Below are 21,444 nucleotides of genomic sequence, written 5' to 3'. Positions count from 1 at the left end.
TTGTGATGTTCCCAACCACTGCTGTATCGTCTGCAAACTTCACAATATGACAGCTCGGATGGAGAGGTGAGCAGTCATATGTGAGCAGTGTGAACAGGAGGGGGCTCAGCACACAGCCCTGGGGGGAGCCAGTGCTGAGGATTGTGGTGGAGGAGGAGATGTTGTGGATCTTAACAGACTGTGGCCTGTTGGTCAGGAAGTCCAGGACCCAGTTGCAGAGGGAAGAGCTCAGTCCAAGTAAGGAGAGTTTATCTGTCAGGGTCTGTGGAATCATGGTGTTGAAAGCGGAGGTGAAGTCCACAAAGAGCAAACGGACATAAGAGTCCTTCTGCTCCAGGTGGGTGAGGGCAGTGTGGACCACAGAAGAAATGGCATCTTCTGTGGAGCGGTTCTTCCTGTAAGCATACTGATGTGGGTCCACAGTGACGTCGATTGTGGCTTTGATGTGGGTCATGACCAGTCTTTCAAAGCACTTTGTGACTATCGGCGTGAGGGCTATTGGCCGGTAGTCATTCAGGCCTGTCACGGTGGAACTCTTTGGGACTGGGATGATGGTGGCGGTCTTCAGGCAGGTAGGAACAACTGCTTGGCCACCAGTAGATAAAAATTATTTTAAATATGAGGGGTATTTCTTTGGGAGGATTCGTGATCAATCGATACCTCAAGAGTGTCAAGTTTATTTACTGTTTGAAGACACAAAAAGTTTTTATTTCAAGACTAGAGGAGGGAATAAGTGTTTTAGGACTTTCATCCAGGAAACTGAGGTTCATGTCCCAACAGGAGATGTTGTTCATTTTAAAATGAATATTTATCATTTTCAGGAATTAGTCTTTATTTTGCTTGTTTTCATTTCAGTTTATTTTTGGACACAGGGCATCTTTGTTTGATTAGGTTAAAGCATCAAAACTTTGTGGCTATGCAGAAATAGATCGTGGTTTTAAAAAAGGCCTTATTCACAAAGTTTACTCACTAACCCGTTCATCACTCGTTTTTGTACCTGCTTAATCCTGTTCAGGGTCAAAGGCCACCTGGTGCTTTTCTCCAGCAGTCAACGGGTGACAGACAGAACAGGTTACCAGTCCTTTACAGGGCCAGCACCCAGTGCACGCTCACACTCGCAGCCATGGTCAAGTTTCCCACCTGTGGGAGGAAACCTGGAGCAGCAGGAGAAAACCCCAACAGTCTCCACACAGAAACTTGAGACGTCACCCTGTGGCCCTTTCACAAAGTTTAACTGCAAAATATAACCAAGTTCACAGTCTGACAGTGAACTAAAGGAAATTTCAAAGCTTATTGTTGCGTTTTAACTTCCTCAAAAGTAGTAGTGACAGAGGTGGAAATAAACTAGATTATTTTAGAAAAGCCTAAAAGTCTGTGTTTGTGCAACAAGACCAGCACTTGTTCAGCTCTTGTCAGAGAAGTCTTTGTAGGTGTTCAGCAGTTGGATCTCTCTCGCTGCAGGTCAGCTGGCACAGTCTACCGATGGATCGCTGCACAGCCCACACACACAAAATGGGAGTATCTCTGTGCATGGACCATCCTACACTTTAACGTGTCTTTCCCACAGAGCCGGCAGTCAGGAGGAATATGGGCAAATCCGAAAGCCAAATGGACATCATGGAGAAAACGGGCAAACCTGGAAAGCGTCGTTGGTCTGTTGCAGAAATTGGACTGTCCGTCCTGCTGCTGATGGTCAGCTGTGCCTTGGCAGGACTGGTTGTGCTCTACACATCAGCTGTGAAAGGTAATGGCTCTGGCAGGATCGCCGTCCTCTGTGTGTTTAGGACCGCGCTGGCTCGTCAAAACATTTTCTATCAAACTGATTGCACACCTGTTGCCGAGTAAAGCTGTTCACCAAAATGAGCAAAATAGGTGTTTCCCTTTATAATTACACCTGTAAACTCCACCCTAGGGTCTAACCCTTTAGTAAGAAGAGTTTTCCAGCTTTGGTTCGGAGTTTCTTTCAATGAATTGTCTTTGAGGTGCTTGAAAGCAAAGTTACAGTTTTGTTTAAGGAATAACATCATCCATGTTGTGTGTAGTTTTGTTTTCAACATGTTTCCTCTGTTCAACTCAGAACACTCAAACAGGCCGAGCATGTCCAGGAGCTCAACAGGTGGAGGTGAGTCTAATTTCATGACTTTAACAAAAGAAACAGATACATTTATTAGTTTTGTTATAACGTATATTATAGCCTGCACCTCTGATGGGCATGCTGTAATCGTTTTTTGTTTGTTTTTTTTGTTTCTGCCTGATGGGAAGTGCCTCATAAATGTAGACGATCCCCCTCCTTGCTAACAGAGACACTGCCTTTCTCTCACAGTGTCTGCAGATTAAGTTTACTTAGAATTAGCTGTATTATATAACAGCGTCTTCACCGTCTCAGCTGGGGTCTAATTCAGAGTCCACTCGACTCTTTCATAACTGTTGACACTGATTGTTCCAGGGCAGCTGCTTCACTCCAGCCTCAACAATGTGTGCACAACTGAAGACTGTGTTATTGCAGGTGAGACAACCGGACTTTGCCTCGTCATCTGGCAATGTATCCTGCAAACGCACCCCCTCATTCCTCGCTCACATGCAGAGTTACATGTGCTGTTCTTCTCCCGTTTTACCAAAGCCGCGCGGCTCCTGCAGAACATGGATAAATCTGTGAAGCCGTGTGATAATTTCTACCAGTACGCCTGCGGGGGCTGGCTGGAGCGACACGTCATCCCGGAGACGAGCTCCCGCCACAGCGTCTTTGACATTCTGAGGGACAAGTTGGAGATTGTCCTCAAAGGTCAGCTGGACTTGACCCTCGGTGCTCAGTGGGCTGCAGCGTTTGGAGCAGTGTGTGGGCTTCGTTCACACAGGAAATGTTTGCATGTGTTCTGTTGTTGCAGGTGTTCTCGAGACAACGAGTGAACAGGACAGAGACGCCATTAAGAAGGCTAAAACCCTTTACAGGTCCTGCATGAATGAAAGTGAGGCTCACTTGTATAAAACATGCATAAACTTTAGCTTTTTTGTTTAAAAACATTTCAAAAAGTTTTAAGAATTGTTTTAATGTACTATTTTTTTAGGGCCTTAATATCTGAAACTTTTAGAACCATGTAAATCAAAGTAATAAAGCATGATCAATGGCTAGTTCTTCTTTAATTACTGCTATATAAATTAAGAAATTTGTATTTGTTGTATAAAACTTTTTGCACAAATCTGAACTGTAAAAACATCAAAAGCAAACCACTGGACTGATTCAAATGAACCGAATCTCGCCTAAGGTCCAATTTTCCAGCTAATAGTCAGTTGACTCATTGCTTGCGAAATCAAAAACAAAAACACGATGTCCTGTGACGCTTGATGTCGTGCATTTTGCATTATCAAGTCGAAAATCCTGAAACGTGGAAACATTTGGATTTGTTAGGGAGGAAGGACAGCCAGATAAAATTCAGACCATTTAAATTGACTCCTGTGCATCAATTTACAGCAAAAGCATGACGAATGTGAGCAAAAATCATTGGAAAATAAAACTTAACAAAGACATACACTCCTAATATAAAATAAGCCATTTCCTGTTGAGTTTTTATATACTGTACAGCTCACCTTATTGGTGATGTCCAACAGGTGACAACACTGAAAGACTCAAACAGGCTTATTTAAAGTTCTGGCAGGTTTTAGAAGTCACTAATGCTTTTACTGCACGGACACCATGAAGGCCATGCAAGTGTTGTTATGTTTTCTAAGTTAAATGTGTTGGACCTGCAGGCCTGATCGAGCAGCGTGACTCACGGCCCCTCCTGAAGCTCATTGAGAGTATTGGCAACTGGCCTGTGGCATCGGAGGACTGGAACACCACAGCAGGTAGAAAAAAGCTCTCTAAACCAACAGTCTGATTAATGTCTCCTACACAAACTGGCATGTGAGCGATGCATCCACACATCCGTTGCTCCTCAAAAATACATGCATTCACACAGAGCCGGCGTGGCTATATTTGCACTCAGTGAACCGCTGAGCACGAGCTTTGTTGGTGGGATCAAGAGGCCCATCAAGGCTTTTTCAGCAGAGCAGTCCGGTGTGGGGTGGGGGGAGCTGGGGAGGGTGGCAGTGCGTGGGCAGAGGAGCAGGTCCTCAATCAGGACTCTGAAGCATGCTTTAAATAGTCTGTGCTGCTCTTACACATGCTCCGGGCTCTTGCCACTTTAATTCAATGTAATCATAGATGGTGGCTCAAACAGAATTAATCACGCATTGCTGCATCTGCACACACGGATCCACGCAGCGGGCCCAGTGTGTGTGCAGCTCTTTGCAGCAGCACATATGGGTTTAAACCGAGTGCTCATTACTCCTTTTATTTTCAGAGGAAGCGTGGAGCCTCGAGGACAAGCTGGCGATGCTTACGGCTCGTTTCCACAAGAAGGTTATATTGGACATGTATGTGTGGACAGATGATCGGGACTCTCAGCGCCACATCATTTATGTAAGATAACTGCTTATTCAAGCACGAACAATACAAAATAACTTATATTCAGGTAGGATAGATATTAAATTGGTATTTCCATGAAGAAGTTGCAATGTGTTGGATTTTCTCTCAGTGCTTTTGAGCTTTCTAAGCTGATTTTAGGCACACATACTAAAGATCAAATCTTTGAATCTTTTGAAGTGGGGTTGTATAAATAGGTTGTGAACATTTAATATCTTACCTGTTGTAGATAGCTTTTTAAATGGCCTACTAGGACATACATAACCTATCTGTGTGAATAATTTTTTGGTTTTTGTTTCTTCACAGAATAGTTGCACATTCTTTGGCTGTAATATTGTTAAAAACATTATAAAAGGATTATTATCAGTAAGCATATAATGTTGATTTATTGTTGTTTTTTTCTTGTTTTGGGGTTAGGTCGATCAGCCAGGACTCGGAATGCCATCCAGAGATTTTTATTTCAACGACGGAAACTACGAAAAGGTGAAACTCCGAGTTGCATTTTTGATTTGATTTGTTTATTTTGAACATTCAAGGAGTTTACAGAAAATGACAATAAACATATTTGTAATTACGCAGAATATACATGTCTTGATAAACATGAAACACTTTCACATTACCCTGTCAGCACAAGTCTCAAATCATCTCAAAATAGCACGTTTTTTTGAAAGGAGAATGCTGTTGAACTTTGATTTTGTTGTGAAGGGAAACCTGAAAGCTGTCTGTGATTGTGCCACAGGTTCGAGAGGCCTACCTACATTTCATGGTTTCTATTGCAGAGTTAACTAGAGAGGACAGAAACTTAACTCAGGATGACGACAGAGTGTGGGAGGAAATGATGCAAGTGCTGGAGCTGGAGACAGACATTGCTAATGTGAGTGCCAGCCACACTAGGAACTGGGACTGCAGGACGGGGGCTAAATAAAATTGATAATGGCAGGATGAAAAATGAACCCTGTCTCGTAGTTCCAGTACATGGAGGTTGCATCTACGGTGGAGCCAAGAAACGAAACAAACTCTCAACCAGCTTTTTCTCTTTATGTCAGAGAAGAGCATGACAAAAGAAAGAGGGCTCATAAAAATTAGAGCAAAAATACGACCATCCAAAAGCAAGATGCATTGCATAAAAAGCTATTTTTCTTCCTGTTGGTGAACAGGCTACATCTCCAGCGGAGGAGCGCCAGGATGTTACTGTTCTCTACAACAAGATGACACTTGGTGAACTGCAGAGCACTTTCAGCTTCAATGTAAGTCTGGTTTCAGCTCGGTTTTGTTGAACATGACTTAATGCAAATGCTATATTTCAAACAATCGGAGAAAACCCGGATGCTCGTTGAGGTGCTTTTAAGTGAACATGTTGAGCTCTGTCTGCTATACTTACAGCACTTTGCTTTTGTCTTTTAAAGAACTTTTAAATACATTTTTATACATGAAGTCCAAAGAGCGGATAAGATGCTTGAGGGCTGCCGGTAAAACAAGACATTACTTCTGCTGAACAGAAACTCATGTCAACAATGTTTTAAAGCTTTGTTGCTTTGACCACCAGGTTTTTTTTCATGGCAACAAACTTGTGAAGTTGTCATATTTGAGTATAGAGTATACATAAAGAGATGTACACAAGATAAATACTGGATAGAGAAGAATATAAAATAAAACAGAGAATCAGAAACATCTGAACACCAGCTGGATGATCAGTCAAGAGACTTGGAAAAAATGTGAAATCCTGAACAGAACTACAGAATAGAAGTCCAATTGTTTTCTTTAAAAAACATTGGGGGATTGTTCTAGATGACTGCGAATCTACACTAACAAGCCTTGAATTTGTTTTCAGAGACCAATCCCCATGATAATGTTGTAGTTACTTCCAAGAAGTGACGAATATATTTGAACATCCTCTTTTAGTTTAGGCCAAGAAAGGTCTAGCTACAGAGATTGATAGACAAAAGGCAAGTGTTTTAAAAAGAGTGATTGGAAACAGATTAGAATTTTTTTTTTCTGATCTCCAACAATAATATTATCTTGTTAGTTAGCTAGAATAACCAGATCTACCTTAATATGAAGCGATCCATACAAACACGTCTCTCCTTTTGTTTGTTTAGGGTTTCAACTGGACACGGTTCATCCGAGGAGTGCTGTCGAGTGTTTCCATCGATGTCCAGCTGGAGGAGGAGGTTGTGGTGTACAGCACTCCCTATTTGGAAAAGATGAACGATGTCCTTTCCAGACACAGTGTTCGGTCAGTCCAATTAGAGGCCACGAGGATTCAATTATCACAAAAAAAATTATGATGAAGCAAAATTTACTGACTGTGTTGTTTTGACGCAGAACTATTCAAAACTACCTCACGTGGCAGCTCATTAATGACAGAGTTAACAGCCTGAGCCACCGCTTTAAGGACGCCAGGGCCCGTTACAAGAAGGTACAAACATAATAACGTAACACGCAGAGTTTGTTCAAACACAAAAATAACTGCATGCTTGTGATCAGGCTCTGTACGGGACCACCGTGGAGGACGCCTGGTGGCGAGAATGTGTCCGATACGTCCAGAACAGTATGGAGAACGCGGTTGGAGCTTTGTACGTGCGTGAGACATTTGCTGGAGAAAGTAAACGAATGGTGAGTCTTTCTGACCTTCTGACAAACTAATGATTTTTAGACTCCCAGATGTTTCACCAAATGAATCTGGAATTATTACATTATTACATTTCACAACCTATCTGGTAAATTCTGTATTTTTAATACTCTTGCAACCACAAAAAAAAGAAGCTAGATGAAATAAAACCTTACAATTGGACTTAACTTCCTCCTTGAGTTGTTGTTAAACTATCCCCAAATCTTCAAGTAAAAGGTTTGACTCACAGTTTGGTAAACTTTCTAACTCTTCCTTATTGAAGGTTTGTGTGCTGTACATCATACATCACTATAGCAACAAAGGAGGTCCTTCCAATTAGTCTTGAACTTTCAAATTGCCCCGCATTGTTTCTTGAGGTATTTTTGATATGAAGAAGCAAAACAACACCAAACCATAATGTTTCCATCACCGTGCTTCACAGTTCAAGATGAAAAGTTACCTCTGTGTTGATTTTTTTTATGTTTCGCCTTTGTAGACACTGTATCAAATAAAATCAAGGGTTTGCTAAACAAATTGGAAAGATAAAAAGATGTTGAAAAAGTCACTGATCGCTTTTTTAAATTATTTTTTAAACATGCAGGTAATTAAATCAATTATGGATTTGATTAGTGTGAATTTTGTGCATCTAGACTGTATGCATTTTTATTCAAACTCCTTGTGTTTGTAAAATGTTCACAGGTTAGTGAGCTGATCAGTAAGATCCAGAAAGCTTATGTGGAAACACTGGAGGAGCTGAGCTGGATGGATGTGCCCTCGAAGGAGAAAGCAAGAGAAAAGGTACACAAAACCGGAGACGAAGAGGTTTGATCTCCAGGCGAACATAATTACTCTGATTACTGATCTCTTTAGGCGATGGCAATCAAGGAGCACATCGGTTATCCAGATCATATTCTGCAGGACAGCAACCAGAAGTTAGATCAGGAATACGCGCATGTAAGTAAAAACGTGTTTCCAGACGATGCTGTTTGGAATATGAGGCCTGTTTAACACAGATCGATCTCTCCTTTCAGCTAAATTACAGCGAGGAATACTTTTTTGAGAACATCCTCGAAAACCTGAAGTCTGAAGCACACAAAAGTCTACAGAAGCTCAGAGAGCCGGTGGATCCTGATTTGTGAGTCGCAGAAACACGAAAAGCTGAAAACCGTCTTGAGTCAAGATCAAGCTTTTCATGGTGCTTCCAGCTGCAGTGAATGATGCACCAGATCGATGCTGATGCTTTCATAGCCATAAGTTCAGTGCATGGTTTGCATGTTCCTCCCGTGTATGGTTTCCTCTTTGTACTCCGTTTTCCTCACACATATCAAAATCGTGCACTTTAGGTTAACTCGTGAATAAACAGGCTCTAGGTGTGAGTGTTTGCATAAATAGTCCCTATTCAATGAATCCCTATTCCTATGAATAGGAAATGGATGAACAGATGGATGAATTTAAAAAGAAGCTTTGTCTGTGCATGGATTGCAAGCTCCTGTATTCAAGTGAAAATGTATATTTATATTTTAAATCCTCATTAAACCTGTTTTCAGGTGGATTATCGGTGCCGCTGTGGTAAATGCGTTCTACTCACCAAACAGAAACCAGATAGGTAAGAGTTTCAGAAAAATCAATAGGGCTGCCGGCAGCCTCGTGGAAAACTTAAAGCTCTTTTGGGTGGTGGGGGTCACTCCTGATTACATATCTGCTGTGCACTGCCAGCTCTCATTGTGTTTTCTCTCCTTCCTTGTTGTGCCATTCAGTGTTTCCTGCAGGGATCCTGCAGCCGCCTTTCTTCAGTAAACATCAACACCAGGCCCTCAACTTTGGAGGAATAGGGATGGTTATTGGACATGAGATCACACACGGATTCGATGACAACGGTGGGACAGCCGTGATTCATCCCTGATATTTTTGGAAGACCGAACAGATAAATACAGATAAACACAGTGGCTGTTTTGTTCAATTCTGTTGCTGCTAATTTTCAGACACAGCATGCTTGGAAAACAGCACTTTACTTAGTGGTTGATGTTTTTCCTGCAGGGCGTAACTTTGACAAGGATGGTAATATGCTAAACTGGTGGAGTAATTACTCAGCTGAGCACTTTAAAGACCAGTCACAGTGTATGGTGCAACAATACGGCAACTTTATCTGGAAACTAGCAGGCGGGCAAAACGTAAGTGCCTGTTAGTGGCGTGTTTTTGTTTTCACTGTAATATCTTGCATTAAATAACCACAGGAATGCCTGTTTTCATGCTGGTGTGTGTTCATGTGTTTGTCTGCCTGTGTGCAGGTCAGTGGGATCAGTACTTTGGGAGAGAATATAGCAGACAACGGAGGGGTTCGTCAAGCATATAAAGTAAGATTTATTCTGCGCAAACAAATAAGTAACTCCAAAATCCTCATAATAATTTTTTATAAGTTTTATAAGTTTTTAAGTAAAGGTGTTTGATTACAGGCTTATCTAAAGTGGGTGGAAATGGAGGGAGAAGAACCTCATCTACCAGGGCTGGACATGGATCACAAACAACTTTTTTTTCTTAACTTCGCCCAAGTAAGTGACGATAGAAAATGTGTTTTTTTTCTGAACGTTTTGTTTCAGCAGACAGAGGGTCATAGTCTCATCATCTGGAGATGTGAAGCAAACCTGAGGAGGAGCAATGGGATGTCGAGGCAAACAAAACCAGTATTTAATCAGTAAGATTTAGCAACACATGCAGGAAATGAAAAAATTATTTAACTTAGAAAGATCCTTCTGCCAATAAATGTTGAGTAAAAGAGAAGAAGAAGCCAATGTCACACTCAGCTCTTTTCAAGACAAGTTAACTTTGAGTTAAATGTTTTGTTTTTCTGTAAAAGCTTGGACATTTATTATTAATTTTGTTTTACTTATTTTATGTAAGTTACTCTGATGAAAGTGTTAATCTAACTATTTAAAAAATATATCTTTTGACAACTGTAGGCACCTTTAAAGATGACTAACTCTCTGTTGACGCATGCTTTTTTTTTCCCCGCCCAGGTGTGGTGTGGTGCTTATCGGCCTGAGTACGCCAGCCAGTCCATCAAGACCGACTTTCACAGTCCTTTAGAGTACAGGTGAGATGCTTTAGTGCTTACCAGGTAATTAAACATTGTATTCATGGGCACTGAAATGCAGGCTCATCATTTTAAAAAAGATTATTTCATTGAACAGGGAACGTAGGGGCCACCAGTCAAGATGTTTTGTACCCAGCACCTAGTGGTCATTAGTGGTATCGATGAGGTTTGGGGGATAAATCGAAGGGCATGACTTAGACATACACAGTGCTGTACTTCTTTAAACCTACTGATTTACTTTGAAAGTCTAGTTTTTCTACTTTCTTTTGTATGTAACTCGTTACATGACCCAGTACAGCTGCTCAGCTTGCTTCTCTAATTGAGAACTGGGAGGCTGGACTCACATTCTTTAACATGCCTCACATACTTCAGCTTTTATTGTCCTCACTGATTTTCTTTTTTTGTTGTTGTTGTCGTTTTCTCTTGTCCTCAGGGTGCTTGGATCACTCCAGAATTTCGAAGCGTTCTCAGAAGCTTTTCAGTGCCCGAAAGGAAGTCCGATGAACCCCGAGCAGAAGTGTCGCGTCTGGTAGAAGTTCTTCTGTTCGGTTGTTTTTTTTAAAAATGTTATTATTATTTTAACACGGGCGACTCAAATCAAAAGAAAAAGTTCAACTTTTTAAACCAAGGGTGGCATCTTGCTGGCATATTAGTCCAATTTATTTGCAGAGTGACGACGCGAACCTTCACATTTACAGAAATGTGCATGAAAATTAGGGGATGTCCTTGAGTGCCCTCTTAAGCTTTACGTGTTGTCTCTAGATGAGGAGGTCACGTGTTCGTTTTTTTTTTTTTTGCCGTTTCCCACAACAAATAAGTGGGCAGGCGAATAAAAAGACTGCATAAAAAATGAAAACCTTGTGGGAATGTTAAGGCTGCCTTTAAATGTGTTTCCAGCCTTTGATTAACTAACTAAAAAAAAAAAATCTCTTTCATAAGTCTTTCTGATTTATCTTGTAACATTTGGCACAGAGCTGCTTCGCTGGGTTTGATATATTTTTGAGACACTGAACCAGTTCTGAAGGAAAACTAGAGAACAAATCGAACTCCAAGGAATAATAAATGAAAGCGGTTTTGCCGAACTACAGCTACACTGAATTAGTCACACTCTGAGAGTTTGATTACTGTTACGTAAAAATAAATTACCTGAAGGCTTTAAGACTGTTAAATCTGTCGCAGCTTTAAGCTCAAATTGACATTCATAGAGAACTGTGGCTTTCCATATTTTTACACTAACAGATGTATGAAATATTCAACATTTACAAAGTTATGTAGTGCATTCCCCCTCTAGTTTCTTTACCATTTTTTTTGGCAAGCAATTATAACACCACTGTTACTGCAGAAAACTGTGTTCATAATTCACTTTTTTAGAGGGGTGGTAATCTGCAACTCTTCAAATCCAGCAACTGCTAATAACTGGATTAATCATTTCTCCCAGTTTCAACCTTCGATGAGTTATTTTATGAGTTCGAAGCCTGCTCTCTCTCTCTCTCATCCGCAGTATAAGAATGCAAAAGTGGGCTGAGTAATCAAAATGACAAGACGTGGTCACTCAAATATATATTCTCATAAGATGTCTGTATAGGTTTAAATTCCCAAACTGAGTTTATTTTATGGAAGAACTCCTTTTTCCATTCCCTTATTCTCTTGTGGGGAAACGCCAGAATCTAACACTTTTTAGATTCTGACAATTACATGCAAAAAATAAAAAGGGGTAAAGAAAGCACCTATGATACACTCAAAAGGGCAAGAGATGAAGTGTTTAGCCTTCTGATCTTGCCTTGATCAGTGTGCTGTAAGATGAAAGGACGGATGTGGTGAAGTGAGGCGACCGCCCGCGGGCAGAAACACTGAAGATTGTTGCCATTAACGAGGTGACCGGGGCCAGGACTGTTATTTTCAGCCTTTATTAACAGGTAACGACAGGAGAGTCAAAGCAGAGAGCACATCACAGGAGACGGTGGAGATGCTGGCTGAACGGAGCCGCAGATAAATACAAACAACAGACAGCTGATTTGAATATTTACTGTCGCTTGTTAAATCTAGGATGCCTTGGACAACTGAACACGACTGTTAGGTCTCAACAGAGGCTGCTTCACTGAATGTGTCCACTGATGCTTTAGAGTCTGTCTTTCAGCCTTCACTTGTAGGCAAATACTGCTGTGAGGTGCACGACGGGACAGGACACGGTAACCACAGACTGTTTTCATCGTCATTTAGGAGCTGATCTACTGCTGCAATCTCGGTATAAATCTTTGACATTATGGGAAATGGCTTTAGCTTTTAAAAGGTGAAACTGTTCACTGGGTGGATGCTCGAACTTTACATTCGGTAACAATTTGATGCTGTCTGCAAATGCAAAGAAATGCATTTGCTGCGATTTAAGTTTCACAATAACTCCCGTAGTTTGAAGACTTATTGGTGGTAGAAAGTGACGTAGTGTGCAAATAAGAGGAATCCAGGTTTTTATATACATTTTTTTCTTTTTGGAAAAAGCTCCAGTTTAGGTTTGGACCCTAATCGCCTCACATTCAGGCTTTTGGAGCGTAGATATGGAAACATGCTGCAGGGTTCATCAGCTGCCAGCTAGTGTTGGTAATAACTTGACTGCTATGTAAAGTAAAAGCATTCTTCAAATGAACTCTTTACCTGGTATTTTCCCATAATATCAAATAATAATTTATACGAAATGCACACTTATGACTGGAGGCTAAATTATGACTCAACATTTTTTAGGCTGTTGTGAAAGAAGCAACACTTTAGCTCGACTCTTGTACATTTTTCCTGTAATCCAGTGCAACAGTTGTTGACTGAACACAGAGTTTATACAACATCAAATGTAATTGTTGACTGTGCAGAAAATCTGGCAAAAAAAAAAAAAAACACGTAGGAAAATCTCTTACCTTAGATTTCGCTTCATATTTACTTAAATTGTGAAACTGTGTTGTTTTTTGAAGTTAACTACCAAGTACAAATGCATATTTCTTTTTGTTATTTACTCTCTAATTTACTCTCTAAACACGTTTCATCTGTATACACATCAGAGGAGTTTATTTATTTAAAGAAATATTTATCAAGTAAAACTGTTTGCTTTGCAAGAGGATGTTTCTCTGAATGTTCCTGCTGCTATGTAATTATCTAGACTGCTATTTTTGTGACTCAGATCTGTAATTATTGCTATTAAAGTGACCGTCTCAAACCGTGTGATCTCAAGACTCTGCTTTGAAAGTGTTATCTTTATTTTATACGATCAAATAAAACTTAAAATATGTCCAAAATTACAACACGACCGTGTGTGATTGTATTATTTTACCTTGCTCGTTTTCTTTTATGCTTATAGTTTGGTTTAGTTGAGGCCTCTGGAATCACGATCTAATTCAGATACGTCTCATCTGGGTTTGAGTTGTAACCAACGAAACGTGGTCCGAAAATTGTTTTCATTAGGCATCCTACGGCTTCACGGTACATATAGGAAGGTATTATCATTCTAGGTAGAACGTGAGTTATTAAAGTAATAAAAAAAGCACGATAAAGCAAATGTTTTCGTTTATTAATTGCCACCAGAATTATTCACAAATGAAATGAAGAAAAAGAAAGCACGAGCTTTATTACCTGTCTTTAGGTTGTACAAGCCACAAAAATAAACCATGATCAAGGTGTTTAATAACCTCTAAATTCTATTTAAAATAAACACGAATGCTGTGTATTTGTCCTGTAGATATATCCAGATAAAAACGGTAAGATGAACGCTGAGCTTTTGTCAAAAGATTCATAAAAAGATTTACTGTCTGTCACAGCAGACAATGGCATTCATGATATTGGAATCTTACTAAAGATTTATTCTTCATTTGAACATTTCGCTATATTTCCACTTCTTCAATCTTGCCTCTTTTAACCGAGGCGCAGTTGAGATAAAACCAAAAGGCTCTTCATCATCGTGTACAAACGTCATCATTGCACTGCAAGAGAAAAGACAAAAGGTAAAATGAATAAATAAAATAAAAAAAACAGCTTATTTACAGGATAACTAGTGAAAGTAAGGCATTTGTTGTTCACTGTGAACTCGTTTCCACAGAACTAAGTCTGACAGAAACTTAGTTTGAAAGTTTTTCAGCCTCTAAGGGAGAAAACGACATCTTTTAATCATTTCTTTACTCCTGGAAGACTTCCAGTTTATACGCTCAACCTTCAGTAGCATCATCTGTTAACAAAGCTTCGGGTTTGTCTGAGTCTCCTCTCCAAACTCTAGTCAGCTTGTGACAGCACGGCTTTTTTTTTTTCTTCTTTTCCTGACGTATTATGACTCGTCAGAGAAAACAAGGTCTAGTCTGTTTGTAGGCATCTGATAGTCGTCAGACAGGCGGGTCACGGTGTAACAGCTCTGACACGGTGGCTCTGCGAGGAAACGAGCACCAGGCCGCGTGCTGGATATAAGGGAGCGTGTCCAAACGTTTGACGATCACAGGACACATTTTAAAAGCTCTAAACTTGAGATACTCAATTGGTGATCTACGAGCGGTTCGTCTTTAAAAATGGAAAATGGAAGAGAAGCTGCAGCTTGGCATATAATTTCTGTTTAACGGTGCACCAGACACTGACATCACACAACCACAATCAATAAGGTGGCGATGGAGTACGATGTCTGTGTTTCTCCGGGAATATGTACTAAACTCGGTTTTAGTGCTGTCTTTTTTTTTTTTTAGATTTTATTATGGTTGCCATTTGGGTTTTATGACAGCGTAATAGTCACGTTATGGCTGAGATAAGACTAGCAAGCATTTCCATTTTCATAAAACATTTCTAATAAATCTCACTGAGCTCAAGCAGCCCAGGCGGCGTTCTTATCCCCTTTAAAATTGGACATTTGCAAAACATTCCTAGCCTTGTTCTTGAGTACACAAGCAGGATAAGAATACGACCTACAGCTGATTCGTTTTCACTTAGAATAAAGCCAGCTCTGTCCAAACCTCATTACATATATAGTTACCCAATCCAAGCAGGATTAATTCCATGTTTTGTCTAATACAGTCATATTAAAACATGTTTTTTTTTAATTTAAATGACATCAGTAGCTCAGGTATACAAATCTGATCTGCTATTTCAGTGGTGTCCAATCCTGGTCCTGAACGGCCAAAATCCTGCAGATTTTAGTTGTTTCCCTGCTCCTCAGCAGGTCTTCAGGTTCTGCAGAGGGCTGTTTATCACTCATTCATTCAAACCAGGTGAGTCAAAGCAGAGAAACGCCTAAAACCTGCAGGATAGTTGCCCTCCAGGACCAGGGTTGGACGCCACTGCGCTACTTGTTGCCATATTTTGTTACTTCCAGATGATAGCTCAGATCTTTAAACTGGGGTTCTGCTGAAAAGCTACAAGCAATTAATATCTTACCTGTTGAGGGCAAAATGGATTGCTACCGTCTTAAAACAACTCCAGCCTCAAAACTTTCAAAGTGGTTCACGTGAATGCTATTTTACAAACCTTTTTACTTGCATGTAACCATAAAATTCTATGTAAAAAACAGCAACTAGCTGTAGTTCTTCTCACAGAAACGTTACAACATTTCTGTTGCATTAACCATTTAATGCTAAATTAACAGTGGTGTAAGGTTTACAAAAGAACCACTAAGAAATGTTTGAGATTGGAGTTAATTTAAGACGGCAGTAATCCACTTTGCTCTTGGCCATTAACTAAATTCAGTGATAGTCAAGTTGTCAGTTCTTTTCCCAAGTAAATATGGTTGGTTACTTGGTCCAAAAATGTTAATTAATTGCTTACCCAAATAATTGGAGATAGTCTGGCTTCTACCAGAATAATAAAAACAGACCCATAACCCATAATATGGCTCTCAGGTGAGATTTAACATAGAAATAAAAATATTAGTAGGAGTAAACAAGGATTATTCTAAAAATAATCCATCTTCCTTCAAACCTTTAATGTTTCTTTATAATGTGCTGTCAAAGTAACATAACAGCCCATGTGAGAAGATATATTTCATAAATGTTGTTTCGAGCTACCGCAGCGGGTTTTCTGCTGCACTCATGGGGAATAAATGTGTACAATAACCTCTCTTGTCTTCAAATACAGAGTTTATCAGTCGAGTTGAAAAGCTTTTCAGAGCCTTTCATACAGATGCTGACAGACCATGAAGATGCTTAATAGGTGTGAAATTGTCTGTGAAGAGACTCCGCTGCTTGTGTGTCTACTGACGTAAAACCGTCAGTTTGAGGAAAAACAGAGACAACTTCAGTGCAACGGGCTTTAACACAAACACAAAAATAATGCAGTGGGCCTCTATTCTGTTAACTGTAACGTGAGGAAATGTACGGCGGGTCGTACCACCGGCTTCTGTCCTGCTTTCACTGTGGCTGACATGCCGAGGGCCTTGGAAATGTCCTCCAGAGGTACAAAATCTCCCGGGGAGTCCTGGATGAAGTGCAGCAACACCTTTTCTCCACCTTTATGGGAAAAAAAGGGGAAAATATTCAAAAGGATTTTAAAGATCGTTGCACCTTTCAGTTTGAACTGAGAAAACAAAACGTCTTCAACAAACAAGAAAAAGATGGCCAGTTCTTTGTTTAGGATTTTATTTTTATTATTGTTGTTGGGTTTTGCAGATTAGCAGCAGCATGTACTACTGAAAACACATGTCTACAAATAAGGAAAATGCCATATAAAGGTAGAGTAGGTCAGATATGTCTGATACAATATAGTTTTTTTTCTGTCTTTGGAGTGGGTCAACTCTCAGTGAGACGTTTTTTCACTCAGGAGTGACCTGTCTGCAAAAATTGACTTGATTAAGCAACGACTGAAAATAGAGGAGACAAACAGGACAGAACGTCCTGTAATCTTCCTCCTCTTTATGAGGACAAGCCGTCCTAAAGCATAATAAAGTGTAGCTCCAGCACATTAACCCAATAAGTCTGAGGGGGGCCGCGCTTTGGTCCGACACTGAACATCACCTACGTAACTCAAAACCAAAATTATTTGTTTTTGATTTGCATCTGTACAAAAAAACCTTGACTACATTTTTAGATTTTGCCTTTTTATTAGCTTGAAACATACAATCTGCAACCCAGTTCATCAGTGAGATTATCTGAACATCCAAACCTTTAAGTTTGAACACAAGGAAAAAGAAAGAGAAGAGTCAGAAGCCCCGGTGAGCTCTAACAGAAAAGATGAGAGGTTTTAGCTGATTGTGATCACAATTCATGAATATGATGCAGCACTGCCCTCTAGAGGACAGACCAAGGAGATGCATTTGTAATGTTTCTCTGGACTGTGTTTAAGCAACTGGGCAGACCTCTCCTGCATCAGTGCATGACTTTAATATGAATTAAAAGATTAAATGCTTGATTTAATTTGGGATTTGAAACTATAAGTTTAATTTTATTTGGCTTCATAAGACAGAACCTCACTAAACACCCCCTTGTGGTGACTGTACCTTTTGCCACGATGAGCAAGCCTCCACTCTGGAGCAGATCGCCGGAAAAGTTTCCCTGAATTCCTGCAGCGCTCGCCTGAAAGCAGCAGAGACAGCAAGCCAGTCAGAGACACTGAATGCGTCAAACTGTACGCTCGCTGACACATATGCAAAACAGGCTGAAACTGTTGTTTGATTGTTTGTTTGTTTTTTGTCTGCAGCGCCCTGCATGTTGCGATAACTATGAATGTTTCTACCTTAGAAGCTACGTCTCGTACTTTCTTCCCCAAAGCAGCAGGAACCACGCTTAGAGCTGTGTACCTGAGAGACAGAGGGGAAAAACAGCTTTTTTCATTTGAGACAAAAAGAAAAAAAGCAAGAAATCTTCTGAAAACTTATTCCAGACTGTAAACACCTTTCAGAATTAGAGAGGTTTACTCATCCTAACAATTTTCTACAGCTGATTAATTAAATGACTGTTGAAGCTCTAAAATAAACTAAAGAAACAGAGTGTCTCTGAGAAACTTAAGCACTTCAAATGAAACTCAAAATATCACTGCTTTCTTAAACCAGCTTCTTTAGTGAATGATGTGAACTCGGATTTAGCGCACTCGCCTTTTGAAACCCAAATCCTTGTAACACTGCTTTTGCTCGTCCACATAAATGGCTGTGAAAGAAAGAGACGGTTGATTATTTTTCACAGTTATTACAACAGGAGCGGCTTGTTGGAGCTATAGATTCAATAAGCACGTCTAAATCCTTGTGGTTAATCAATAATCTTTTTGTTACTAAACAGCACGTCAAGGTTATAATGAGGGCTGCGGCGTGAAGGTTATAAAACGTGCAGATTATTGTTCTTTTTCGAACAAGAATCAGATGTAATATAAACCTATTTAAGATACAAGCTACACCTGGATACATTTACTTATACAGTCTAATTTAATATACAAAATGGTAAATGGCTTGCACTTATATAGCGCTTTATCTAGTCCAAGGACCCCAAAGCGCTTTACACTACAATCATTCACCCATTCATCCACACATTCACACACTGAATGGATTTTGCACTGTCCAATTAGCCCTGGTGATTTAAAGGTATTTATCAAATTAAACCATCACATCTGTATTAGGTGAATTAAAGCTGCGTACATCCTTTAAAAAACCCTCCTTCTTTGAACTCCTGCAGCCCAAACTCCTCCGGTCCGACTCCCACCAGCGACACCCCGTTGGCCCTGAGGTCAGGCTCCAGTTTGCTGATCTCGGATGCCATCCAGCGACACACCTGGCAGCCAAACCTGCGCAGGAAGAACAGCACCACCGGCTGATCCTGCCACAGGGACTGCAGCTCTACTTTCTGCAAAATAATAACATAAACACATGTCACAATGAATGAGAGGAAAACAGGAAATGTGTGGGAAATGAAGTGATGCAGAGGATTTAATCAAATCTCTGTAACATCATGAGCCATGAATTCAAACAGTGACATGATTTATAGTCATGTGTGATCTATCAGATGATCATTATGTCACATTTTTGAGTCAGAAGTCTGATTTGTGCTGGGAAGCAGCAGCAGGTTTAATCATAACACAAGCATTTAGGAGGTGGACTGGACTGTCCAACAATTGTGCTTCATTACCAAACAAGCCAATTCAATGCTAAAAAAAGCTGAAACAAACAGAGAAAACCCTTAAGTTTGGACGAACCTGAGCTCCAGCTTACCTCTCCGCCTTCAGCGCTCATCAGCAGGTTCTTCCCCACTTTAGCCAGGTCCAATTTAGCCATTTTCTAAAGAACTGAGCTAACCTCGATCTTCAAAACCAGCCCGGTTCGGTTCAACAAACCCACGTGAATAGAGTAGTTCGCCCCAGTAAATATTTCTGACCATAAAAACTGTTGCAAAACAACTTCTTCCTGAAACGCCCATCAAACGCCGACGACCAATCAGAATCCGCCGGGGGCTGAAAATTGAACCAATCAGAGGGGCGCGCAGAAGAATTTAAGGGCGGGGCTTAGAAATCCTGCTCTTCAAATCCGCCTTAAAAAGATCTTATTTTCTGTTAAATATTGCTGTTTTCTCCTAAAAATATCCATCTGCTTGGATTTTAAACGAAATAGTAAATTATTTTTTTCAACTTTAGCTCAAACTCTCGCACACATTTTTGAAAATATAATTTCTTTCATAACACAGGTTGCATAAGGTGTGGTGAGTTCAAAGGTGGAGCTTTTTACAGTCTGGCTTTTGGTTATATGTTTTGTGTCAACTAGATTTAAAACTTGTTTAAGGGTTTGCTTCAGCTCTCTGTTCTCTTTCAGGAATTTAAATTCGTATCTAATCTGTGTGGACCTTTAAAATAATGTATATAATAGGCTATACGTGTTTTGACATTCTTGGTGCAGAAATATTATTTATTAAAATAGTAAGTTGTACCCATATGTAAGAGTATACAGTATATAATTTGACTTTTAAGAAATCTCACAGCATATTTAGGTGTCCCAATTTTAAATAATGAAGAATTTCGTCATTTTGTTTCCAAAAATTGTGGGTCCTAAAATACTGACTGGGTGTCCTTAGATAATCTCCAGATATCAACTTACATTTAAAGCTGATTGTTTATGGCATCTTTTCACCCTAATAATTACAAAGAATAAAACAACAGCAGACTTGCATGAATTAAAAAGTGTATTGTAGTTATAAGAACGTTTGGTTGTCTTTATGTCCATGCTTAAAGGTGTTATTAGCAAAGTTTGTGTATTTAAATCAGCAACGGATGGAGTAACAGGCTTAGTCACTGCTACTTTGTGCATCAAAGCCTAAAAGTTTGTGAATCTCTGTAACATATAATTAAAGTCCTAACAGGGAAACATGTATGAGGTGAGAGGAATTTGTATCCATGCAAAAAAACACCTTGAGCCTTTTTATCTAATAAGAATCCTTTCTAGGTTTATTTAAAGCACAGAACTAGCTTTCCTTATTCTGTTAAGTCCACCTTAACAGAGTGAGCTATAAGACTTAGGAAACTATTTATTGCTGCCCAGAGTTATAGATTAGGTCCAACATGATCCTTTAGAAGATGAAGGATCTTCATCTGGCAGGTAAAGGAGTCCAGGGATGACTTTAGTCTTTGTGACGCTTCTGTGACAAACATCACATTTTTATTTTTCTTAGTTTTTCTTTAAACATTCAAGAATATCTCTATATTATTACTCAAATAGAAATGAAACAATATAATCATGTCTCATTAGCCGGTGATTTTAAAACACTACACCATCTGGGGTTTCTTTTATCTTTATTAAGTGAAGGTGTGTAACCTGCAGGTCAGATTATAATACTATAATTCAATTAGGCGTAATGAGCCTGCTACGAGAGGTGGCCCTAAAACTGCTTCAGTCTTTCTGCAGAGACCATTAAAATCTGTTATGCTGCTGTTTCAAATAAAGGAAAGTTTACTTTAAAACCTCATGCAAAAACCTCCCACCTGCTTATCGGTTTTAAATACGGCCAAAAAGACTTTGGTAATGCTGACAGTTAGTGTTTCTCAAAACAGAGAGATGCATTTTGTGCAAGCAGATGAAAAGTGTCTTTGTGTTTTATTTATATTTATCCTGGGAACAGAACCAGGAGAAGAACAGAAGAAAGAACATTGATAACCTCAAGGATAAGGGACACTCCTTTGAGGACCAAAATGTTCATATTTTGGACCAAGAAGACAGATGGTTCGAGAGGGGGGTAAAAGAAGCCATCTATGTCAAAAAGNAGAAACCAACATTAAACAGAGGAGGAGGTCTCAGATTTCAGCTTTCAAAAACATATAATGGAGCTTTAGGCCTGATCCCCAGTCAGTTTCACTCCAATCAACACC

At 39.8% G+C, this 21,444-nt stretch overlaps 2 protein-coding genes across 2 annotated transcripts in view; one reads left to right on the top strand and one right to left on the bottom strand.

The window, feature by feature from the left end:
• The window catches only part of mmel1 (membrane metallo-endopeptidase-like 1), an 18,607-nt gene extending 5,510 nt beyond the window's left edge, over nt 1-13,097 (top strand). Inside the window, exons 2-24 of the mRNA XM_017408974.3 lie at nt 1,568-1,744; nt 2,078-2,122; nt 2,447-2,506; nt 2,621-2,782; nt 2,886-2,966; nt 3,748-3,843; nt 4,341-4,459; nt 4,880-4,945; nt 5,202-5,336; nt 5,620-5,709; nt 6,562-6,698; nt 6,788-6,881; nt 6,950-7,078; nt 7,773-7,871; nt 7,944-8,027; nt 8,105-8,208; nt 8,621-8,679; nt 8,831-8,950; nt 9,111-9,244; nt 9,362-9,427; nt 9,527-9,622; nt 10,088-10,164; nt 10,598-13,097. Coding sequence (XP_017264463.1) covers nt 1,588-1,744; nt 2,078-2,122; nt 2,447-2,506; nt 2,621-2,782; nt 2,886-2,966; nt 3,748-3,843; nt 4,341-4,459; nt 4,880-4,945; nt 5,202-5,336; nt 5,620-5,709; nt 6,562-6,698; nt 6,788-6,881; nt 6,950-7,078; nt 7,773-7,871; nt 7,944-8,027; nt 8,105-8,208; nt 8,621-8,679; nt 8,831-8,950; nt 9,111-9,244; nt 9,362-9,427; nt 9,527-9,622; nt 10,088-10,164; nt 10,598-10,697 — 2,310 coding nt within the window. The 5' untranslated portion in view covers nt 1,568-1,587 and the 3' untranslated portion in view covers nt 10,698-13,097. The remainder of the gene's footprint in view (nt 1-1,567; nt 1,745-2,077; nt 2,123-2,446; nt 2,507-2,620; nt 2,783-2,885; nt 2,967-3,747; nt 3,844-4,340; nt 4,460-4,879; nt 4,946-5,201; nt 5,337-5,619; nt 5,710-6,561; nt 6,699-6,787; nt 6,882-6,949; nt 7,079-7,772; nt 7,872-7,943; nt 8,028-8,104; nt 8,209-8,620; nt 8,680-8,830; nt 8,951-9,110; nt 9,245-9,361; nt 9,428-9,526; nt 9,623-10,087; nt 10,165-10,597) is intronic.
• A 596-nt stretch (nt 13,098-13,693) lies between these two features.
• Nucleotides 13,694-19,490, bottom strand: prxl2b (peroxiredoxin like 2B). The gene is made up of 7 exons (XM_017408626.3): nt 19,304-19,490; nt 18,734-18,938; nt 18,200-18,251; nt 17,842-17,905; nt 17,606-17,681; nt 16,501-16,619; nt 13,694-14,123 (listed from the first exon to the last, which is right to left on the bottom strand). The coding sequence occupies exons 1-7, from the start codon at nt 19,364-19,366 to the stop codon at nt 14,097-14,099; spliced, it is 606 nt and encodes a 201-aa protein (XP_017264115.1). The 5' UTR covers nt 19,367-19,490; the 3' UTR covers nt 13,694-14,096.
• Between the last annotated feature and the right edge of the window lie 1,954 nt (nt 19,491-21,444).

The sequence above is a fragment of the Kryptolebias marmoratus genome, linkage group LG4 (genome assembly GCF_001649575.2).
Source record: "Kryptolebias marmoratus isolate JLee-2015 linkage group LG4, ASM164957v2, whole genome shotgun sequence".
NCBI lineage: Eukaryota > Metazoa > Chordata > Actinopteri > Cyprinodontiformes > Rivulidae > Kryptolebias > Kryptolebias marmoratus.
Note: the sequence above shows the minus strand (reverse complement) of the source record. Positions and strands in the feature narration are given on the sequence as shown.

What these genes read in the sequence shown, in the direction of transcription:
- prxl2b (XM_017408626.3), bottom strand. Translation starts at nt 19,366, where the DNA reads ATGGCTAAATTGGACCTGGCTAAAGTGGGGAAGAACCTGCTGATGAGC. An exon ending in TGAGCGCTGAAGGCGGAGAG is followed by an intron (nt 18,939 to 19,303) that starts GTAAGCTGGAGC and finishes ATTATTTTGCAG; the next exon opens with AAAGTAGAGCTGCAGTCCCT. An exon ending in AAGGATTTGGGTTTCAAAAG is followed by an intron (nt 17,906 to 18,199) that starts GCGAGTGCGCTA and finishes TCTGTCTCTCAG; the next exon opens with GTACACAGCTCTAAGCGTGG.